Source organism: Bos indicus x Bos taurus, chromosome 28, assembly GCF_003369695.1.
Source record: "Bos indicus x Bos taurus breed Angus x Brahman F1 hybrid chromosome 28, Bos_hybrid_MaternalHap_v2.0, whole genome shotgun sequence".
NCBI lineage: Eukaryota > Metazoa > Chordata > Mammalia > Artiodactyla > Bovidae > Bos > Bos indicus x Bos taurus.
In genome coordinates, this window is record NC_040103.1 from 25069262 (window position 1) to 25091804 (window position 22543).

General features: G+C 43.2%; 1 protein-coding gene across 1 annotated transcript in view; it reads left to right on the forward strand.

The window, feature by feature from the left end:
- The first annotated feature begins 12193 nt into the window (after positions 1 to 12193).
- STOX1 (storkhead box 1) overlaps positions 12194 to 22543 on the forward strand; it is a 61718-nt gene continuing 51368 nt past the window's right edge. Inside the window, exon 1 of the mRNA XM_027530662.1 lies at positions 12194 to 12579. Within this exon, the coding sequence (XP_027386463.1) occupies positions 12270 to 12579 (310 nt within the window). The 5' untranslated portion in view covers positions 12194 to 12269. The remainder of the gene's footprint in view (positions 12580 to 22543) is intronic.

The window sequence follows — 22543 nt, forward strand, 5'->3', positions numbered from 1 at the left end:
GGTACCTTTTTATATGAAGTTTGCTCTAGATTCTCAAATTTGGATTAATTTAACTTCAGAATTGAACTTTTTCAAACATTTCTTTTAAAATTCGCATTTATTTGTGTTAATAGCCTTTGTCCTAAAAATTCTCTGGGGCTACTAATCAGGTGCAGGTTTTACCTTTGGTCCAACAACAGGTGATCCTTCACTGTTGCTGCAGCAGTTCAGGCAAATGAAGCATCATAAAGAGCAGGTAACAATTTTAAATGTGATCTTTAGGAAGCCATTATATATATCATTATATATAGAGAGGTTATTACAACACTGATCAAAACTTTCTCACATCTAAAGAGACAAAATATGAGGAATCGGCATGCTGTGTGGTTCATGATCATTCTAAATTTTCAGATTCAAGATAAACCAGAAACAAACTTGCCTTGGGTTTAGTTTGCTAGGATAGATTCTCCTTTGCAAGGGTCATATAAGGGTTTGAAAAGTTGATACAGCAGTTATTAGCCTGTGAAAGTGTTAGTCGTTCAGTCATGTACAACTCTTTGTGACCCTAAGGACTGTAGCCCGCCAGGTTCCTCTGTCCATGGAATTCTCCAGGCAAGAGTACTGGAATGGGTAAGCCATTCCCTTCTCCAGGGAATCTTCCTGACCCAGGGATCACACTCTGGTTTCCTGCATTGCCTGCAGATTCTTCACTGTCTGAGCCACCAGGGAAGTCCCAGTTAGTAGCCTATGCTTCAGCAAAGAAATTGATCGTTATTTTTCCCATTCTAAAAGTTAGAAAATTCAACCAAAAACAATGGAAAGTTATTCCTTTGTGGTCCCCAGATAAATAATGAAGGGTTTAATATTTTACATTATCTGGCCTCAGTAAAACCCTCATATTCACTTAAATTGAACCTAGTCTCTTAGTATTTCCAAGTGCAGCTCACTGGTTATCTTTAGCCTTTTTATCTTCCTTCAGGCAGGGAAAGAACAGAATCTACTTCCAACATATAAATATTTAATGTTCATTCATTTTCTTTCCTAGACCTTTTGAAAGCCAGTCCCTAACTACACAAAGACCACTTGCTGTTTCTGGCTATAACATAAATATTTAATTAAAACCTACTTTGAACCATTCTTCCTTAGGGTATAAATCAAGTACACTAGCCTTGGGCTGCACTTCTGCCATTTCCCAAATCCATCTATTATTTAATCACAGGGTTTTTACCAGCTTTGCAAGTTCAGGAGGCATTCACCTGGCTGTTGGAAATGTTTCTAGGAGGTGAGTTTTTAACCTTTCAGCTAGTGCTTTCAAAATAGAACCGGTCAGTCTGGCTATTATGAATAATGCTACCATGAACATTGATGTATCATGTTCATGATTTATCTTGATTTATCTTTTAGTTTTTGATTTATCTTGGATATATACCTGGGAGTAGAATTGCTGGGTCATCCGTTGAGTTTTTTTCCCTGTTAATATATATATTTAAAAAATTGCCCCCAGTTCTATTAACATGATGTACACCACTGTATTTAAGGTGTACAGCATAATGACTTACATGTATTGTGAAATGATTACTGAAATTATTTTTTTAATTAAAAATTTTTGACTCTACTGTGTGGCTTGCAGGATCTTAGTCCCCTGACTGAACCCATGTCCTTTGCAGTGGAAGCAGAGAGTCTTAACTACTGGATGGCCAGGGAAGTCCCATCTCAATAAATTCAGTTAACAGTCTTCATCTCATATAGATACAAAAAGAAAAAGATTTTTTCCTTGTGACGAGAACTCGTAGGATTTACTCTCTTTCACAACTTTCCTACTGTTATAACTAATATAGATAATGTGATTAACTTGGGAGTTGAAGATACCCCCAAGGTTTATAGTTATTATTAAATGGGAAGAATACAGAAAAGTTTGTCTATTCCATCTTTTTGTTTTGTTTTGTTTTTAAATGATTTTATTTATGGTTGTGCACGGTCTTCATGCTGCGCGGGCTTTTCTCTAGCTGTGGCTCCTCTTGTTGCAGAGCATGGGCTCTGGTGCCCACAGACAGTTCTGCGGCTCCCGGGCTCGAGAGCCCTGGCCCAGTGGCTGTGATGCATGGGCTCAGTTGCTCTGCGACGTGTGGTCTTCCCAGACCAGGGGTGGAACTCGCGTCCCCTGCTTTGGCAGGGGGGCGATTCTTTACCACTGAGCTGCCAGGAAAGCCCTCAGGCATATTTTAGACTAGTTTTCCACGCTCCTATCTGGTGAGAGAGGCCTGGGAGCCGGGAGTCCTCAGCCACAGTGCTGCCTCTGCCATCAAAAGCTCTGGGGCCTCTAGCGAGCGCCTGCCCCTCCCTCAGTCGTGTCTGACTCTTTGCCCACCAGGTTCCTCTGTCCATGGGATTTCCCAGGCAAGATTACTGGAGTGGGTTGCCATTTCCTTCTCCATGTCTATTCCATCTTGATACTAATATTTTTAACTTAAAATGTGATACATAATATGATTCTATTTTTCTAAACTTGTTTCTTTCTGTCTATATTTACCTAAAACAATGTTTGCCCTGTTGTTAAAGATCGTTTCTGGATGGTAGAATCTCAAGTTAATGTTTTTCTTTTTGTATTTTAAATTTTTAATTATGAGGTATGTCATTTTTCAGAAATAATAGAGGCATTCTTTAAAAAATAAAAAGTGTGTGGTTTGGAGGAATATTGAAGTCGCTCAGTCGTGTCCGACTCTTTGCGACCCCATGGACTATAGCCTACCAGGCTCCTTAGTCCATGGAATTTTCCAGGCAAGAATACTGGAGTGGGCTGAATATTGGGAGATACTAATGTCCCCAAAGAAATGTCTGCAACCTCGTGTGTATGTATATGTTGGTCACTCAGTTGTGTCCTACTCTTTGCGACCCCATGGATTGTAGCCCACCAATCTCCTCTGTCCATGGAATTCTCCAGGCAAGAATACTGGGGTGGGTTGCCATTCCCTTCTCCAAGGGATCTTCCCGACCCAGGGATCAAACCCTAGAAAAACCTAGTAAATCTCTGAGTGGTTATAATCAGCTTAAAAGAATTTTTCTCTTATCCTTTAGTGTGATTTACCTCTCTTCACCATTTGGCAATTTGAATGTCCAAGAGGGACAGTTTATTGGTTTAAAAAACAATTCTTGGCTTCAAATTCATTTGTGGAACATGGACAGTATGTGTGTATGTGTCCTCTTAATAGTCAAAATATTAATAGTAGTATAAATATTATAAAAGGCTACATTGACATAAGAAACCATGACATTGTAAATGTAGTGATTGCCACTGAACTGTTCATTTTAAAATAATCTTGATTTATTTAGAATAAATTTATATTATGTGAATAGCACATCACTTTTTGAAAATTAGGAATTCTTTGGAATAACTATGCAGTCTCCAGAAACAAGTTTTTTTAATGAAGTGATCCATCAAAAGGTTTTAAGAAGTAAGCTCTGCTCATCTTACTAAAATATTACAGTGTGCACAGAAAAATTTATTTACAGTGAAGTTTTAGGCAATCTAGTACAAAACAAAATTGCCTATAAAAGAATATTTTCACTTGTAAGAAATGCATTTTGAAAACTCACTGGCCCTTGGAGGTGGGTCAAGTGGAAAACCTAATGCTCTTGAATTCCAAGGAAGCTGATCACTACACACGGCTCCAATAAAGTTTTGCCATAAACATCTGTGGGAAATCTGAGAGTAATCTTGTAGAGGGATATTAAATTTGCAGGGCCTGTTGGCTGTTTACCCCTGTAGTGTTAGGTCCCCTTGTGGTAAATGAGGTACATTCTTGGACGCTTTTTCCTAAGGAGTCTAGAGAGCTCTAGGGCTTTGTAAGAAAGGCTGCCTTTCACTTTTTAAGCCCTGGTTTGACTCTAACCAGGTTAACCTTGTGACCTTGAATTGTTTGTGTGAAATGAGGTGGAGATCTCAGTTCTGCCTTAAGGAAATGCCTTTCACATAGAAATTGGCACTAATTGGTCTCCCTGTTGACAGGGTTAGCTGAGAGGCTCATGATTAAATGGGCAGTGAGAACAGAAACTAAATCCCCCCACCTCAGCTCAGCATGTCGGCTGGAGGACAAGCAGGGGCAGCTACCATTTCTCCCCTCTTCCGGCAGCATCCAGCATGCAGAGCAACTGGGTTGAACCAGGAGGCCTGCCATTTGTGCGCTGAGAATACTTTCCATATGTCTGGCCCTGTTCTGTGAAGCAGTCTTGACATGAATAGAGCTCTAAACCAGGATTCTGCAGTCTTCTTTGAAGGGCCGGAGAGGGAATATTTTAGGTCTTGCAGACCATACAGTCTGTTGGAACCACTTAACTCTGCTGACAAGAGCAGCCATAGAGAATGCATAAATGAAAGAGTGTGTTGGTGTTCCAGTAAAACATAATGGACAACCCAACATTGTAAGTCAACTATGCTCCAATAAAATTTTAAAAAATGTAATGGCCATAAATTTGAATTTCATTTAATTTCCCCATCAAGAAATATTTTGATTTTTTTTTCTTCAACTATTTAAAAATGTAAGTATCAGTCTTAGCTTGCAGCCCATACTAAAACAAAAGGTAGGCTAGATATGACCCACCATCCATAGTTTGCCCATCTCTGCTCTAGACTTGAGTATCGAAGATCTCTCTCACTCTCTTGGCTCAAACACTTAACTGGCTATGGACCCTGTGCAACTTTTTAACTTCTGTGGCCCTCCCTCAGATTATGAAGTGTTTTGACAGAACAGATGAAACAAAATTCCTTTTAGCTATATTATTAGATTTCCTGATTCCATTACAGGAGAAGTCAACCCAAGAAATGTTATTTTATATATGTGGAATGGAGATCAGTTTACTTAAGGGAAACAAATCTTAATGTATCCTCAGTGTGAGTCTTTGTCCTAATATGAGGAACAATGTCACAGCTCTGATCGTAAGATCAAAATTTGTAGTCTCCTAAGAAGGAAATGGCAACCCACTCCAATGTTCTTGCCTGGAGAATCCCAGGGACGGCGGAGCCTGGTGGGCTGCCGTCTGTGGGGTCGCACAGAGTCGTACACAACTGAAGCGACTTAGCAGCAGCAACTCTATATACAAAGGCTCATTCATACCACTTCTATTTTTCCAGTGCTATTCTTTCCTATTGTTGTTTTGCTTTGTTTGGTTTTGGTGAGTGAAGAGAACACAATGCCAGAGATTATTAGAAAGCAGACATTTTTCTCCTTTAAAGATGTTACTTAAAAATATTAATTTTTTTTTTTTTTTGGTCTTACTGGCAGCTATATTTTACAACTACTCAGCTACCTAGATGTACTTTTTTGTTAGAGGTGATGACTGAGGGTTAGTAGTAATTTTTACTGAAGAGCAGAAAAGAAATCACCAACTTACTCAGTGAATTGACATACATATTTAAAGGTGAAGCTACTTTAAGAGCATATTTGTTTCTTCATAAATCACATTTCAAGTGTCCCTTCATTTGTCCTTTTCTTTGTATCAAATATCCAGACAGTGTTTGTATCTCATGTTTCACATTGAGTTTGTTCAAAGTGTTCAGTAACCCAAATAAGGCCCACACTTTGTTGCTTTGGTTGGCATGTTGTAAGTCTTTTTTTAATTTTAGTGGGGGAGGGCTTGCCACGTGGTATGTGGGATGGGATCGAACCCCTGCCCTCTGCACTGGGAGCATGGAGTCTTAACCACTGGACTGCCAGGGAAGTCCTTTTAACCTCTCCTCCCCTGCTTTTTTTTTTTTTTTGTCATGAAAAGAAAAACATTAGATGGTAAACTACTTGAAATAATGGAAATGCATCCTTTATGGTTGTATCCTCCTCTTTATTACCCAAGGCAGTGCCTGGGATTCAGGAGGCTCAGTAAGTACTTGTTCTTGTATTATAGATGCTTCTATAAAGCTTCATGTTTTATTCAGTTCCTCTGTAGAATGTTCAGTGAGTTACATCTATTTAGGCCTAAAGCAGGGTTGATTGGTATCAACTTGAACTAGTTCTCTGGTACCACACTTCTGTTCTTTATCATCTTGTTCCTTGCTTTTGAGCAGGGCTGTGGGGGCATTCTGGAGGATACATAGATGAATAAAAGGTAATCCTGGATTCCTGCTTAACAACTGGTAACAGGTAGACTGTCAGAACGGGGAAGGCAACACTTTGTTTCACAGTCCATGACGATTTCAGTGTGAGGGAAATTAGCATCCTTCTTCCCCATAAGAAAGCAGAGAAGAGAGACTTGTACCTGGAAGGCAGGGGCCTCACTGGAAACAGTTCGTTTGAAATCTGGGCAACTGGAGTGAGGACAACTCATTTTTTATCAGATCTGCATGTAAATAGTGGGATACCCAGTCAGCACAGTGGTAAAGAATCTGCCTGCCAAGCAGGAGACATGGGTTTGATCCCTGGGTTGGGAAGATTTCCCTGGAGAAGGAAATGGCTACCTGTTCCAGTATTCTTCCCTGGAAATTTTCATGGACAGAGGAGCCTGGCGGGCTACAAACCATGGGGCCACAAAGAGATACGACTGAGTGCACACACAGGCAGGCTCCTTTAAAATGCCTGAAACTGAATTTGGCACCTTGCATTAGGCCTCCATACTTTATTTTTTGGTGTCAGGGAAATAGTTAATCTGATTTTCCATGTTTCAAGTAATAGGAATTTTGCTGACTAGCTTTGGCTCAGGGCACTTAGTTGCTATGCCTTTTTGACAGATTGCTGTTCCAGCTTTCTTTCCAGAAGTAATATTTTCCAGGTCTGAGACCTGCCCTCTGACCCCAAGTTTAATGGGAAGGTGGAGTGATGGGAGTCGGCTCATTTTAGTTAGAAAACGTATTGGTTTTAATGGACCCAGTGCAGAAGAGTCAGCTGCCTTTACTTCCTTTAACTCAAAAATTATTGGGGCCTCTTTTTAATTGTAGAATTTTTTGAAAGTATAGAGAAGCTCATAGAAAAATTGCTTGTAATCTGTCTACAAATAATTTTTGTTAACATAATTATTTCAGTAGTCCCCTCCCCAAACAAAAATGGGATTATGGGGTGTTTTAAATGCTTTATGGATATTAATTTCTTTAATGAAGTAGGGAAGGGCAGAGTGATGGAAAGTTCTGTACTGGCTCCTGACAAAGATGTTCCTTGACCAAAGTATACAGTCCTTTATGAGCCCTGTTTTTAAATTTTTATTTATTTATAGTATTTTTTTATTTTTATTGAAGTATGGTGGTGCTGCTGTTAAGTCGCTTTGGTCGTGTCCGACTCTGTGTGACCCCATAGACGGCCCCGCATCAGGCTCCGCCATCCCTGGGATTCTCCAGGCAAGAATACTGGAGTGGGTTGCCATTTCCTTCTCCAATGCATGAAAGTGAAAAGTGAAAGTGAAGTCGTTCAGTCGTGTCCGACTGTTTGTGACCCCATGGACTGCAGCCCACCATGCTCCTGCGTCCATGGGATTTTCCAGGCAAGAGTACTGGAGTGGGGTTGACTGATAATGTTGGGTTAGTTTTGGGTATACAGCATAGTGATTCAGTTGTACATCCATATATATATTTTTCTCCAGATTCTTTCCCATTATAGGTACTACAAGATACTGAATAAGTTCTCTGTGCTATACAGTAGGTTTTTGTTGTTTCTTTTCTGAGTCCTCTTTTTGACTAGGCCCCAAATTGGGCCTCATCTTAGTCTTCTGCCTGTCCTGCCCAAGAATATTGTTAAATCAGGTTAGTACAAATCCTTTAACTGATCAGTTCTGCATCCCCCACCTCAGTGTATAAATCCTTGAGGTTTAGCAAGGATTCCCCATCCTTGATGTCTCCTATCAGTAATTTTCTATCCACTGATTTCCTCATTCTGCTCCTTGGCAAAAATCCCCAGCTTCTTTGCTGTCTTTGCAAAGATAGATAGCTCTCTTTGCTATCTAGACTTTGCGATAGCCTTGAGCAAAATTTTCCTTACCGTTTTAACAAGGACCAAAATAGTTTTTTGTGTTTTTTTTTAATCATTTCTCACATCAGAATTATGGAATTTCTGGTATTCTTAGCCTCTTAGTGTTCCAAGCTAAGGATCTTTTTTCTCCAGTGTTTATCTTTTTTTGACCTCTTGCCATTGAGAAGATAAAGAAGTGAAATGTTTAAAGGCAGGCTTCCCTGGTGGCTAAGTGATGAAGAATCCACCTGCCAATGCAGGAGATGTGGGTTTGATCCCTGATCCGGGAATATCCCGTGTCTGAGCACCATGACACTTGAGCCTGTGCTCTAGAGTCTGGGAGCCACAACTGCTGAGCCTACAGGCCCTAGAGCCCATGCTCCACAACAAGAGAAGCCAACCCAATGAGAATCTAAAGCACACCTCAACTAGAGAGTAGGTCCTGCTTTCCACGACTAGAGAAAAGCCTGTGCAGGAACAAAGACCCAGAGCAGCCAAAAGCACATGAATAAAAACAATTTTAAAAATAAACGTTTAAAGGCAAATCTGAATCAACTTGGGGATATCGGACCCTCAGGCTCTTTTTCATCTCTTAGGACCTCATTAGGCTCAATGATTACCGAAACTGCATTAGGGTTTCTCCTGTTGGGAGTGAAGGTGGAGCTGTAGAATTGTGAAGCTGCAAGGGACTCCAAGAAAAGTCTCGGGTCAGTCAAGTGTTCTGGTAACTCAGTTTACAGACAAAGCTACTGTGGCCCAGAGTCTTGCCTAAATAAAACAGCTAGAAAAAAAAGGTAATGTTTTTTCTTTAAAAAGAAACGGCATTAAATATCCTTCCCCTGCTCCCACTTCCTTTTTTCTGTCCTTGAGTCATCACAGTTGCTTGGGAAAGCCTCACATTTCCCTTTGGGAAATAGAGACAAAAGTCTGTGTGGCTTTTTTTCCCCCCTCTGATAAAGGAAACAAATGTGTTGCAGAAGCAGAAATGGTCATAATAAAGTGAACCCAGATATAAAATGCTCTCTAAATCAGCCTAAAGTGTCAAGGCTTGATTTTCTGAGTTAAGGGGAAGGAACTTCAACTTGATGAATTTTAGTGTGCAGAAAATTTTGAGGTAGTTAATACTGAGTATAACATGTGTCATAAAATGACTCCAGAGAAACAACTGAACTGCAGGTGCCTGGATGCGTGGGACCTGGGTGCATTTTCCTTGAGGCTTTGACCTCAGCATTGACTGTTGGGCACCAAGGTCTTCCTGTGATTCAACCTCAAAACAGAATGCTTCTGTGTATGGTGGGGACACGAGGCTAGCAAGAAAGCAAGAAAAACGGTTATCCTGGATCAAGCACTAGTTAAATTAGATTTGATTCAGATGGAACAAATCTGTGGCCCAGGTACTGGGCTATATGATGGGTCACAGAGATGAATCAAGCAGAAGCCTGGCCCTTTCAAGTTGCCTAACAAGACAGGTAAGTAAATATTATAACTTTGAACACACAGGTATTATGAGAGGGTTAACAAAGCTCTAAGTACAGATTTAATTTTCCTGGATGTGTCACAGGTTTTATGAGCTGGCCTTTGTAGTATACCACCTGATGGAAAGGTGAGAGGCCTTCAAGGCAGAGGAAATAGTGTGAACAAAGATGTGGAAGCATATTTGGGAAGGTGTGTAATTTTGAGTAGCTGCAGCATAAGATCCTTGGTGTGGATTGGAGGAGGAAGGCAAAGATGGAGATGGAGGACAAGCTGGAATCAGGGTGTGAAAAGCCCCGAATCAGGATTATTGAACTGGATCATCTGTCCTAAGAGAGGACAGACACCAGGCAGGTGTGAGCAGCAAATGACCCAGTTCGTCTTTTCTGGCAATTATAGTGTAGCAAGAATGAATCTGTTACTCTTCAGTTTTCTAAACCAAACAAGCTCACAAGTTACATTTGCCAGAGTTGACCATGTCTTGAGCATGTTTCGGGAAGTCTACTCCTTGGAACTGTCACAAACAAGAAAACCTGGGGGTTTACATGATACCCAGAAAACGAGGAAAACAGGGCTTGATATTTTTCCTGGGGTGCTCAGTTACCTCAGCACCTGCTGACACAGAGTACTGATGTCAGTGTTGCTTGCACTCACCACCAGGTTTGTTCAGAGAGGCCCCAGCAATGGTCTTGACTGCATTGCTTCAGAGAGCTTGTCACTGTGGTTCTCAAGGCTAATGCCTTAGACTGTAGTCGCTACAAGTATCCGCAAGTGTCCCTCCATATAGGGTGCTCCCATAGTGCCACTCCCTCAATTCAATCAAAGGCACTAGCTGCCTGTTCCCTTCTCTTAGGATAAGCCATCTCAATCTTCCTAATGGTCTTAAAGCCCCAAAACACTTTACTGAGCCTATGGTCCTGTCCCATGAAATGCCACTGTTTTTGCAGACATTAGCAAATTAAATGAACTAAATATTCACAAAAAGTACAAATGGGAGAAACAATGAATGTGCTTTGAGACTCTGGAGACATAGTCTTTCTAAGATGGGATTGTACTGGCAGAATTTCAGGCTTGATGAAGTGGGCAAGAGAGATCTGGAAATAGGACAATGGAAAAGTGATATACATTGTTGGCAGTTATTTGCTCTGGAGGGAAGATGGGGCTCAATAATATCACCCCCTTTCAGATGGTTAATTCTGAGAATAAAATTACACGTCAAATTCTCAGTACAGTTCTAGGTAGAGTGAGTTGAGTGTAAATGGAAATTATGTCATAGATACTAGAAATATAGAGATATCATAGACACTGTCATAGATGCTAGATATAAAGATTAAAGTCATAGTTCCCCAGGTTGGGGAACACAGTAATGTCATCTCTCACGACAGAGAGGAGGAGCTTGGCTATACAGACAGACATTTAGTTCATTTGGGCTCTGTGCTGTATTTATCCATCTGTCCATCTCAGTCAGAAATGAAATGTGAGATGGTTGTCTCAGGTTTGCCTGCTTATTTAAACTGAAAATTGTGTCAGACTTAATTTGTCATAGGGAGCTCTGACTTGGAAGCTGTCTGACTCCATTTCTTACTATCTGTTTGACCAGGAAGTGCTTCTGAATCCAACCTAGCTTCAGTTACCTTATCTGTTAGAGAGAGAGAGAGAGGGAGAGATACTAAGAGAAGTTAACATGGAGTTGTGAAATTAAGGCCTCCAGCATACAGTGTTCAATATATGTTAGCTCTAGCTATTAACAACATCCCCTATCATTTACTGTGATAATGACTCACTAGGAGCAAGGTGAAGATTATCTCAAATTATTGTAGTTGTTTACTGATAACTGATAAGCTGAGGGAGTGGGAATCTGGACTGACTCCCAAGTGTCCTCAAGCCCCTCTGCTCCCTCTTAAAATGCTGATTTTCGACTGCCCTTCCATTCCTTTTTGTTCTTACCCCCAGGAGCTCTCCTCACCCAGTGCAACAGTCAGGATTCCAGCCTTCTTTCCCCTCAGCATCTGAACTGTCCCCAATGCTGCGAGGCACTGGCTAGAGTCTGCTGTGACAGATCACAAGTTTCTTTCCATACACTCCTGGGGATTTTTGTCTGAATCCCCATCCCAACCGAGGTCTGAATTTCACGGATTTCACTACAGCGCCTCGCCAGCCGATCGAGATGGAGCCTCCGGATCATTCTTTGTCCCTTAACACTTCAAGTGAATGTGATAACCCAGGAGCGGGACCAGACACTAGAACCTCAGAAAGTCACGAAAAAGGTTCTTAGAATTGAGTCCCAACTCCTTATTTTACTAGAGAGTAAACGGAGGTCACAGAGGGAAAGTAACTTACGCAAACTGATTAGAAGCAGACGGAGACCTAACTCCTGACCCAAGGGAGTCCATCCCTCGTGGCGTCTTCTTGGGGACGATCCCAAAGCCAGGGCCAAGGCGGCCGTCCTAGTCCTCCGGGCTCTGCGGAACACTGACCTGCCGTTCGCGCCGCAGTTGGAGGGGGCTTGACTCCGCGGGAGCTGTGGGCGCCCCCCGCCCACCGGTCGGGTAAAGCCCCAGTGACGGCCCATGGGGGAAGAGGAGCTCGGGTTGCCGGGAAGCAGGAAAGTGGGGAGTCCCCCGGAGTGGGAGTTGGGGGATTGGGTTGGGGTATGGAGAATGACCTGGGAATTCAGCACTTGGAAACTCCTACTGGCCGCCTCTCGGGTGAAAGCAGTGGCCGTCCCCAGGCCACTGGCACGTTCCGCCCCACCCCCTGCCCGGCGCTCAAGTCGACCCCGCCCCCTAGAGCCCCGTTCCCCCGGCAGCCGGCGCCGCACACAGTAAGCCGATCCCTCCCGCAGACCGCGGCCACCAGCACACCGAACCTGCGGAACCTGGCCGCCGAGGCAGCATGGCCCAGCCCGTGCAACTGGCGCCAGGTTCCTTGGCGCTGGTGCTGTGCAGGCTGCAGGCGCAGGAGGAGGTGGAGGGTGCGGAGGAGCCTGGGGGTCGCGCTGTGTTCCGCGCCTTCAGAAGAGCCAACGCGCGCTGCTTCTGGAACTCCCGGCTGGCGCGCGCCGCCTCGCGGCTGGCCTTCCAAGGATGGCTGCGGCGCGGGGTGCTGCTGGTGCACGCACCTCCCGCCAGCCTGCAGGTGCTGCGCGACGCCTGGTGTCGCCGGGCCCTGCGCCCGCCGCGGGGCTTTCGCATCCTGGCGGTGGGTGAGTGCGGCGCCCGGAAGGGAGAGCGTCAGGCGCGAGCTGCGGGACCGAGCCCTGGCCTTTGGGGCGGGAACTGGCGGTGGAGGGTGCGGGTTTGGGAGCGCAGACAGAGTGGCTGGAGAAGAACTGTCCTGAGACGTTCCTTCTTGCTGGGACACGAGAGCTTCCACTTTCAACGAGACATGACTGGACGTGCCCTGGGCCAACTTTAGGGTGTCTCCATTCCTCAACTGTTTGAGGCAGTGAAGTGCACAGGTTCCTGATCAAAGGAACTTTCAGTCTGGAAAAGTGATGTTTTAGGGAGAGAGGTTTAGGGCCCCGGGAGCCGGAGGTGTGCGGTCAGGAGACAGGGGCCTCAGCCCCGGCTTCATGGGTGGGGGTGCTTAGGAAATGTACACCAGGAGCTGGCCAGAATCTACCGATTGTGAACTGGCTGATGTTTTGTTTGTTTTGTTTCGAATTACACGCTTGGAGCGGACAACAGGCTGTGGTTTTCATGCCCTGCTGTACTGGGTGGTGTGGTGGTCTTGGAACAGAGCCTAGTGGAGGGTTTGGGGTCGTTAACTGCTAGGGAAAAAGAAATGACACATGGCGTTCTGGACACATCCCATCCCATTAGCTAAATAGGGAGAATTCCTCCTTTCCAGTCTTTTCAGAGTCCATTTGTTAGGAGACAGCAGCTTTTTGCTTGTGTGAAATAGTTTCTCATTAAGAACATAAGCCGCCACATCACTGAGTGGTCTCTGTTACCCACTAAACTCATGTGAGTGTCAGCTCCCTGTGAACAGCCTGGTTCTGTCTGCATTTATGTGGGGCTGTACCATTTGACGGTGTGCTATTCACAAGTCTCCAGTTGTTCCAGCGCTCAATTTTGACTCCTACGGAAGAACCCCTCTCTGTCTCAGCCCATAAATCATCCTGGGAGGAGGAGGAGGAGAACAAGGAGCAGCAATAAAACACATTTGTTTTAGTCCCCAGGTGTAAGGGAGCAGGATAGCATGAGGTGCTTGATGTTGTGTATCTGCTCAGAGGTGATGTCTCCACATCCTAGGCCAGTGAGGTCGAACCTTGTCTTCTCACCTCCATGCATCCAATTCTGTGTGGTACCTCTACCCACCCCCCACTTTTCTTCCCTAAAGAGCTCATTTGCAAAGCCACATACACACATTTCATCTCCTTTTACTTGCAGGAGTGAGTGAAGAAAATAGGTTTCTGGCTTTGATAGCGGTGAACCAAGTAGCCAAGCCAAAATTCTCAAAGGGGAAGGGGTCTTTCACACAGGCTGGATGAAAAGCTCTTTTCAGTCCTGTGTCCTCGGTTTTTCTGGTTTGAATTAGCGGCTGCATTCTCTGGTTCCCCCAACCCCCTTTCAAAGGGTGAGCACAGAGCATATTGCAGAGAAGGAGTGGATGGGGTTGGGGTCTGGACCTGAGGGTGAAATAGAGAGGGCTTGTGCTAAGCCAGAGGTAGCTGTGATGCTGCCACCTGGGGTGTAGCCAGCAGTGGTGAATGCTGGTTTGTGGATTGACCCTGTTTGCTGCCATCTGAAAGATGCATTGGACAAAGTGAACATATCACCAGGTACTTCTAATTCTCCACCCACTAGATAGTGCTGCCTCAGTGCGCAGTTCAGGATATGATGGACACTGTATTCTATGGCATGTGCAGCACAGTGCTCTTACTCTGGGTCATCTCCCCTGATGAGGGGCTCTTGGAGGGAATAGTTTTGAGGTTATTTAACAGAATATTGATAAGAATTTGAACATAATTCATACAAAACCACCTACTGGGATATTTTGAGGAACAAAACAGGGGAGATCTTATTTGATGCTGGTCAGTGGATACACATGAGGAGAGAGGTTTGTTTTAAATGTATTCGCTAATTACTAGTCTAATTTGGGGGTCCTTGGGTCAGATTGCAGGAGAGGAGGCATCAAGGCAGCTCTTGGGCCACCTCAAGAGTCCCAGAAGGTGGTGAGAGGAGGAGGAGTGGATTTCTCTCAAAGATACTGGAAATTTCAGTCCACTTGCTTTCACAAATCTGGCAGGTGGCTTCCAGAAGCTAAAATGAGCTTCCAGGAAGGCAAGGAAGAACAGCTGAGAACTAATGCAGGTTTTCACTCCACTCTCAGTACCTTGTGGGAAAGAGCAAAATGTTAGAAAAAGACACAAAGAATCAATTTGGTCAGATGAGTTTGGTCTCTTTGGCATAGATTTTTCATTGTTGTTTTGTTTTTTGAGGCTCATGTACTCCTATGTAAGGGGTTCCCTAGTGGCTTAGCGGTAAAGAATCTGCCTGCCAATGCAGGCGACGTGGGTTTAATCCCTGGGTCCATGGGAGAAGGAGTCCCATGGACACAGGAGCCTGGCGGGCTATAGTCCACGAGGTCACAAAGAGTTGGACATGAGTTAACAACAACTCCTATATAAGAGCATTTGGGCTTAGGAAGTGTTGCTGACCAGCTCAGACAAAATGCAGGGAGGCAAGGAGGAATGGCCCTCAGTTTTATAAGCCCACTGTGCTCCGTGGGGCCTTCTCCTAGGCTTCCAAACTGGGGCTCATGGTGGCCTTGTAAGATTTAAGGAGGGATTGCTGTAGCCAAGCAGACAGGGGTCACCTGAACCCCGGGGACAGATCTGAATTTAAGGGGACAGATCTGAATTTAAGGGGACAGATCTGATTTTAAGGCTACAGCAGTTTGTTTCTCCCATGTTTTGTGCATCTTCTTTCCCTATTCACTCTCTCTACCCCACTTACTCACTCACTCTGGTGAGAAGAATAGTTTCCAGGCTGACAGTATTTCCCTAAGGGGCCGAAGGGTCTTTAGCAGGATAACCAGGCGCTAACTCTTCTTTTGTGCTCTAGTCCTCAAGTGTTTTCTGTTTCTGTTCTTTTTTAAAAAAAATTAGCAAATGACCTTAACAACTGATGGGTTGAGCTCTGGAAGCTTCCCAAAACTGCAGGTGGTGCAGATGGGGGACACCTGTGTGTGTTTGGATGAATCAGTCCTTACTGGAGGACCACGCCCACTGGGGAGATGAAAGGTTAATGATGGCCTCCTGGGGTAAGGGAGGGGGGAGGCCACTTGGCCAAACCAGTTTGTTTTCCGAAATTGATAGTTGAGGTATCCCAACTCTTTCACAGCCAGTGTGGCCTTTCATCTTTTTCATCGAATGAGAATGAAAATAAGAATGCCTGTGTGAGTTCCTTGGTGATCCACAGTGGTTAGGATTCTGGGCTTTCACTGCTGTGGCCAGGGTTCAATCCCAGAAACCAAGATCCTTCAGGCTGTGCAGCACTGCCATAAAAAAAACAAATAAATGCCTGTGGCTTTTTCAAAACACTTGTTTCATTAATGTATTCATATGCTAGATACTGTTCGAGTTTTTTTTTTTCTGTTTTAGTGTACTTTTCACTCAGAGTTGAGTGTGTTCAAGGAGAGAATGGAGTCAGCCTGTGTACTTCATATTTAGTTCAAGAGGGGAGAGCTGAGTGGGAGCCTGTGTTCTGGAAGCTGGCTGGTTCACACGCAGTCTTCTGCATCCTGCAGTGACAGATGTGAGCACTGCAAGACCTGATTCTTGCAAGTCTCTGATTCAGCTGGACAAGAGTACCCTGGTGTGTGCTTTGAAGGGTACTAAAGATCAGGCTGTCGGGTTGGTGAAGGGGAGGTGATGGGAGGATTTTCCCACCTTTCCTCATGTCTCTCTTACCTGCTCCTTGAAACATCTCTGAGCGCAGAGGAATCAAGGTAAAATGACAGGGGCTCCTTCTGAGTCGAGTCCAGCCAGTAATTTATGCTAGGTGTAAATTTCAAACTCTGTTCTGAGATCTTATTTGGGGGAATAGTTCAAGGATACGTAGGCCCTGATGGTGCAAGAGTTGGGCAAACATCAGAAATGTTCTGACTTACTTTATCTGATTTTGGGAATGGCCGGGGGGTAGGATATGGAGAGATGGTGAGGAGAAGGAATGGGCCAACTCCTATTCTTCTTTGTTTCTGGAGTTGTGTTGTGAATTCGCATCTTGTTGGGTTCAGTAGCTAATGAAATTTTTAGATGAAATTAACAGTGAAATTCCCAAATTATAAATGTAGCATTTCATGCATTTTTCATATAATATACATGAGTGTAACCCAAATTTCCAATACAGTTTGAAAAATTACCATGACCCTAGAAAGTTCCCTCTGCCCCTTCCCAGTCAGCTCTGCCCCCACCCTCAGAAGTAACCACTTTTTTGTGTAAACCATAAATTAAGTTTGCTTGTTCAAGCGCTTCACATAAGTGAAATCATAGACTATATACTGTTTTGTGTGAGGATTCTTCATTCAGCCCAGTGTTTCTGAGATTTATCTCTGTTGCATTATTAATTTGTTCCTTTTTATTGCTCAGTAGAAATCCATTTTACTAATGTCAATATATCATGGTTTATTCATTTATCCTTAGATGGACATCTGGGATGTTTCCAGTTTATGGCTAATACGAAAAACTTTTATGAATATTCCTGTACACTTTCTTTGTGCTTTTATTTCTTCTGGGTCCTTACTTAGGAGAGGAATTGCTGACTCCTTAGTAGGTTATGTTTAGTTTTATGGCACCTTTTCCCAAAGTGTTTGTACGATTTTACACTCATTTTATATTCCCCAAAGGTTTTCTCCAGTGTTTTCTACTAGAAGTTTTATAGTTTTATGGTTTTACATTCAGGTCTATGAGCCATTTTATTTATGTGAGTTCCCTAGTGGCTCAGTCGGTAAAGAATCCGCCTGCAATGCAGGAGACATGGGTTTGATCCCTGGGTTGGGAAGATCCCTTGGAGGAGGCCATGGCAACCCCTTCCAGTAGCCTTGCCTGGAAAATCCCCATGGACAGAGGAACCTAGAGGGCTGCAGTCGATGGGGTCACAAAGAGTCAGACACGACTGAGCGACTAAGCACAGCACACAGCACCTGAATGGTATGAGGTGTAGTTTGAAGGTTTTTCTTTTCTTTTTGCATATGGGTGTCCAGTTGTTCATGACAATTTGTTGAAAAGACTAACCTTTCTCATTGAGTTCCATTTGCAACTTTGTGGAAAATCAGTTGAGTATATATGTAAGGGGCTATTTCCATTCATCCTGAGTCTGTCCTTTCACCAATACTGTACTTACTGTACTTTATAGTAAGGCTTGAAATCAGATGTTGTGAGTCCTCCAACTTTGTTCTTCCACATAAATTTTAGAATCAGCTTGTCAACGTCTTTAAAAAAAAAAAAATACTCCTGGAATTTTAATTGGGATTGTATTGAAACAATAGATTAATTTGAAGTTAGATGCGAAATTAATCCTGGTTTTCCTCAAACTGCTCTGGTTTTGGAAATGATAGTCTTGCATCTTGGGAACCCCCTCTATCCCAGGCAGACTGGGATGCTTGGTCCCCCTTATTTAGGGAGAATTGACATCTTAACAATTTATGTCTTCATTTGTCTTGGCAGTGATTTGCACTTCTAAGTATTTAAGTCCTAAATATCTTTTGTTAATTTATGTCCCTGAAAACAATTTTGGATTCTATTGTAAATAGAATTACTTTAAAATAAACTTTTTGTTTTGGAAAAATTTTAGATTTACAGAAAAGTTGCAGAGTTTCATATTCATTACCCAGTTTCACATAATGTTTTACCTTACTTTAAAAGAAGTTGAGCTATAATTCCCATAACATAAAATTAACCATTTTAAGGTCTACAATTCAGTGGGTTTTAGTGTATTTACAGTTGTATGATCATTCCCATTATCTAATTCTAGAACATTTTCATCACCTCCAAAGAAACTCTGTATCCACTAGCAATATCTCCCCATTCTCCCCTTGCCCAAGCCTCTGCCAACCAGTCATCTACCTTCTACCTTTATGAATTTGCCTATGCTGAACATTTCGTGTAAATGGAACCCACACAATATGTGGTCTTTTGTGTCTGGTACATTTTACTTAGCATAATGTTTTCAAAGTTCCTTCATGTTATATCTTATGTACTTAAGTTTTATGGCTGAATAATATTCCACTATATGGACGTACCACATTTTGCTTATCTACTCGTCAGTGGATGGTTGTTTGCGTTGGTTCCACTTTTTGGCCGCTGTGAAGAATGCTATGAACATTTCTATGCAAGTTTGTGTGTAGACATATGTTTTTATTTTGGGGTAGATCCCATTTGGTTATTTTTTAAAAATAACGGATGGGAAATTGTTTTATTATTTATTTTTTGGTTGCGTTGTGAAACTTGTGGATCTCATATCCCCAGACCAGGGAGTGAACATCCGTCCTTGGCAGTGAGAGAGCCAGGTCTCTAACCACTGAACCACCAGGGAATTCCCCATTTGATTTTTTTTTTTTAATGATTTGTTTCTCTAATGAGATTTCTAACCTGTTCATTGTAAGTATGTTTTCTTTTTTAAAAAAATCTTTCACAATAGCTATACTAGCTTCTTTATTCCTTGTATCCCTATATGGGCCACACACACACACACACAAAATTCCTTATAATTCTACCATCTCAGTCATCTTAGGATCCATCTCATTGGTTGCCTTTTCTTTGGAATGGCTCACTTTGTTTGTATTGTCTAGACATAGATTGTATCTCTGACATTATGGATTGTATCTCTGACATGAGTCATATGTTGTGGACACTCTGGATTATTATTTTCCTCAGTAGAGTTTTTTTGTTTGCTTATCAAGCAACTAATTCGGCTGTGCTCCTATCTCTGAACTCTGTCTCCCCTGCAGTAAATGACAGGTTGAAATCTCTTAAGGTAGGCTGCTTGTGCCCTCTGCATGCATAGTTCACAGTTCAGTCAGTTTATATTTAGAATTTGGGGTTCCACCTCCATGGCTCACTCGTTTTCAGCATCACTTTCTTGCTGATGTAGCTGCTCCAAAGTGGCCTTAGATTCTTCAATCCAGTAAGATCGGCTTTTGGGTTTCTGCCATAGTTTCAGTCTCCTGGCCTGGCTCCTAATGTAGCTTGCCTTTAGGTGAAGGGCCATAAAAAATGAGAAACTTATGTATTGCCATTTCCTTCTGAGAAGACTGCCCTTCCAGTTTCTACTGATTTTGGTTGCATTTCAGTACTTTCAAGTTAAAGTTTTTATATTTTGTCCAAAGTTTATGGTGGTTTTTTGCAAGAGGATTGGTCTAATAATATCTTGTCCACTATTATTAGAAATGAAACCTCATTAATGGGTGTTTTTAAGTCCTGCCTTTTTTTCTTTTAAAACATCATGACCACAGAGAAATTAATGGTTATGTCAAGATCATTTAGTGTTCGTCATTCAGTTGTGTCCAGCTTTTTGTGACCCGTGGACTGTAGCCTGCCAAGCTCTATCCATGGAATTCACCGGATCAGAATACTGGAGTATTCCCTTCTTCAGGGGATCTTTCCTACCCAGGGATTGAAACAGGGTCTCCTGTGTTGCAGACAGATTATTTAGCCAGTCATCAAAACAAATGCTTCTGTTCCATCTCTTTTCTCTCCCAAACAGACCTTGGTATCCAGTCTTTTATGGCTTATTCTTTTTCTTCTGTTTAGTAGTAACCTGAAATATCTCTGCCCATTTTGCAGATAGGAAATGGAATGAATCAAGCCTGTGATGTGGCTGGTACTGTTTGGGTTTCTTAACTTGAGTTTCTTACCTTCCTCTCTATTCACCACCAGTTCTTCCAGGGTTCCTGTAGAGACTCTGGTAATTTTCACCAGCCAGTGCCCTCGCACTCACTCTCCCGTGAGCCTGTCAGATTCCTACCAGGCCTTTGGTTCACTCCAAGGTTTGGGAAATGGCAGAAACAGCTGCTCTGACCCTGCTTTTGCTCTCACCTCCCTTTCTACCCGGGATCTCTCCAGCCATGTTTTTCTGGCTTTGTTCTGCCAGATGTTGCCTTTTCCCTTATTCTGGGCAGGGGCAGCTGAAGGGTTTAGTCTGAAAGAGCCAAAGGGCTCACAACAGGGTGTCTTGTAGATATATTTCTGTTATCAAGCTGGATGATCTGAATGTTGCATCTGGGTAGTTAATGAGTGTCCTTGGCTTCATGTTTTGATTTGGCAACTGGTGGATGAGAGGTGGCACCTCTAGTGGCCACCGTGTATGTTGAGGTCCAGTGGGATGAAAAGCGCTGTCAACTTAAAAATCATCTTGGATTCCTCTTCCTTCTGCCTCATCCCCAGCCAGTATGTCACCAAGTTCCATGAGGCTTACTCCTTGGTGTCTCTCAAACCCACCCCTTTCTCACCATTTCCACTGCTACGGCTTTATCCAACCAAGATCCACCATGTCCTACCTGAATTATGGCTCTGGCTTCCTCCCTTTTTATGGTGCTGTCTCCTGGCTGGCCCTGGACACTCCAGTTCATTCCCCATCCTCCAGGTGGACAGACTATCAGCATCTAAACTGCAGATATGATTCTGCTCTTTATCTGCTAGAGTCCCTTCTACTTTTCTTCTTATCTTTTCAGGAAAAGTCCAGAGCCTTTAACATGTGCTGGAAGGCTCTCTAATCCAAGTCTAGCCTGAACTCCCCCTCCACCCCATCTCCTCCATCTTCTGAGGTGCCTGCCTTTCTTTATCAGTCAGGGATCACTCAGAGAAACAGAACCACTGTGAAATATATATTAAGAGATTTATTACAAGGAATTGGCTTTGCATGATTGTGAGGGCTGGCAAGGCAAGTCTAAAATCCATTGGTCTGGCCATCATGAAAGGCAGGCTGGAACTCTCAGGCACACGCCCAGGCTGCTCTGCATAAGTGGAGTTTCTTCTTTTGAGGAGCCTCAGTTCTGCACGTAAGCCTTTTCAACTGATAGAAGCCTAAATTGTCAAGGATCATCTCTCTTAAGTTTTATTGACTTTAATCACATCTATAGGTCCAAAGTGAAGCTTAGATTAGCATTTGATTGAACAACAGTATCTATAGCCAGCTGACATATAAGACTAACCATTATTTCCCTTCAGCCAGACCTGAGTACTGTGTTCTGAACACACTGGGCTCTCACGTAGGCTACCTTTGCATGCTGTTCCCCCTGGGGTGCCCGAGATGGGTGCTCTTTGTTGTTGTTCAGTCGCTAAGTTGTGTCCGACTCTTTGCAACCCCATGGACAGCAACATGCCAGGCTTCTCTGTCCTTCATTATCTCCCAGAGTTTGCTCAAACTCATGTCCATTGAGTCAGTGATGCCATCCAACCATTTCATCCTCTGTTGTCCCCTTCTCCTCTTGCCCTTAATCTTTCCCAGAATCAGGGATTTTTCCAATGAGTCGGCTCTTTGCATCAGGTGGCCAAAGTATTGGAGCTTCAGCTCCAGAATCAGTCCTTCCAATGGGGACTCAGGGTTGATTTCCTTTAGAATTGACTGGTTTGATATCCTAGCTGTTCAAGGGACTCACAAGAGTCTTCTGTGGCACCACAATTCGAAAGCATCAGTTCTTTGGTGCTTACCCTTCTTTATGGTTCAACTCTCACATCCATACATGGCTACTAGAAAAATCATAGCTTTGACTATATGGACCTGTTGACAAAGTGATGTCTCTGCTCTTTTAATATGCTGTCAAAGTTTGTCATAGCTTTTCTTCCAAGGAGCAGACGTCTTAATTTCATGGCTGCAGTCACTGTCTACAGTGATTTTGGAGCCCAAGAAAATAAAGTCTCTCACTGTTTCCATTGTTTCCCCATCTATTTGACATGAGGTGATGAGAATGGATGCCATGATCTTAGTTTTTTGAATGTTAGGTTTAAGCTGGCTTTTTCCCTCTCTTTTACTCTCATCAAGAGACTCTTTAGTTCCTCTTCCCTTTGTGCCATTAGAGTGGTATAATATGCATATATGAGATTGTTGGTATTTCTCCTGGCAGTCTTGATTCCAGTTTGTGCTTCATCCAGCCCAGCATTTCTCTTGATGTACTCTACAAAGAAGTTAAATAAGCAGGCTGACAATGTACAGCCTTGTCGT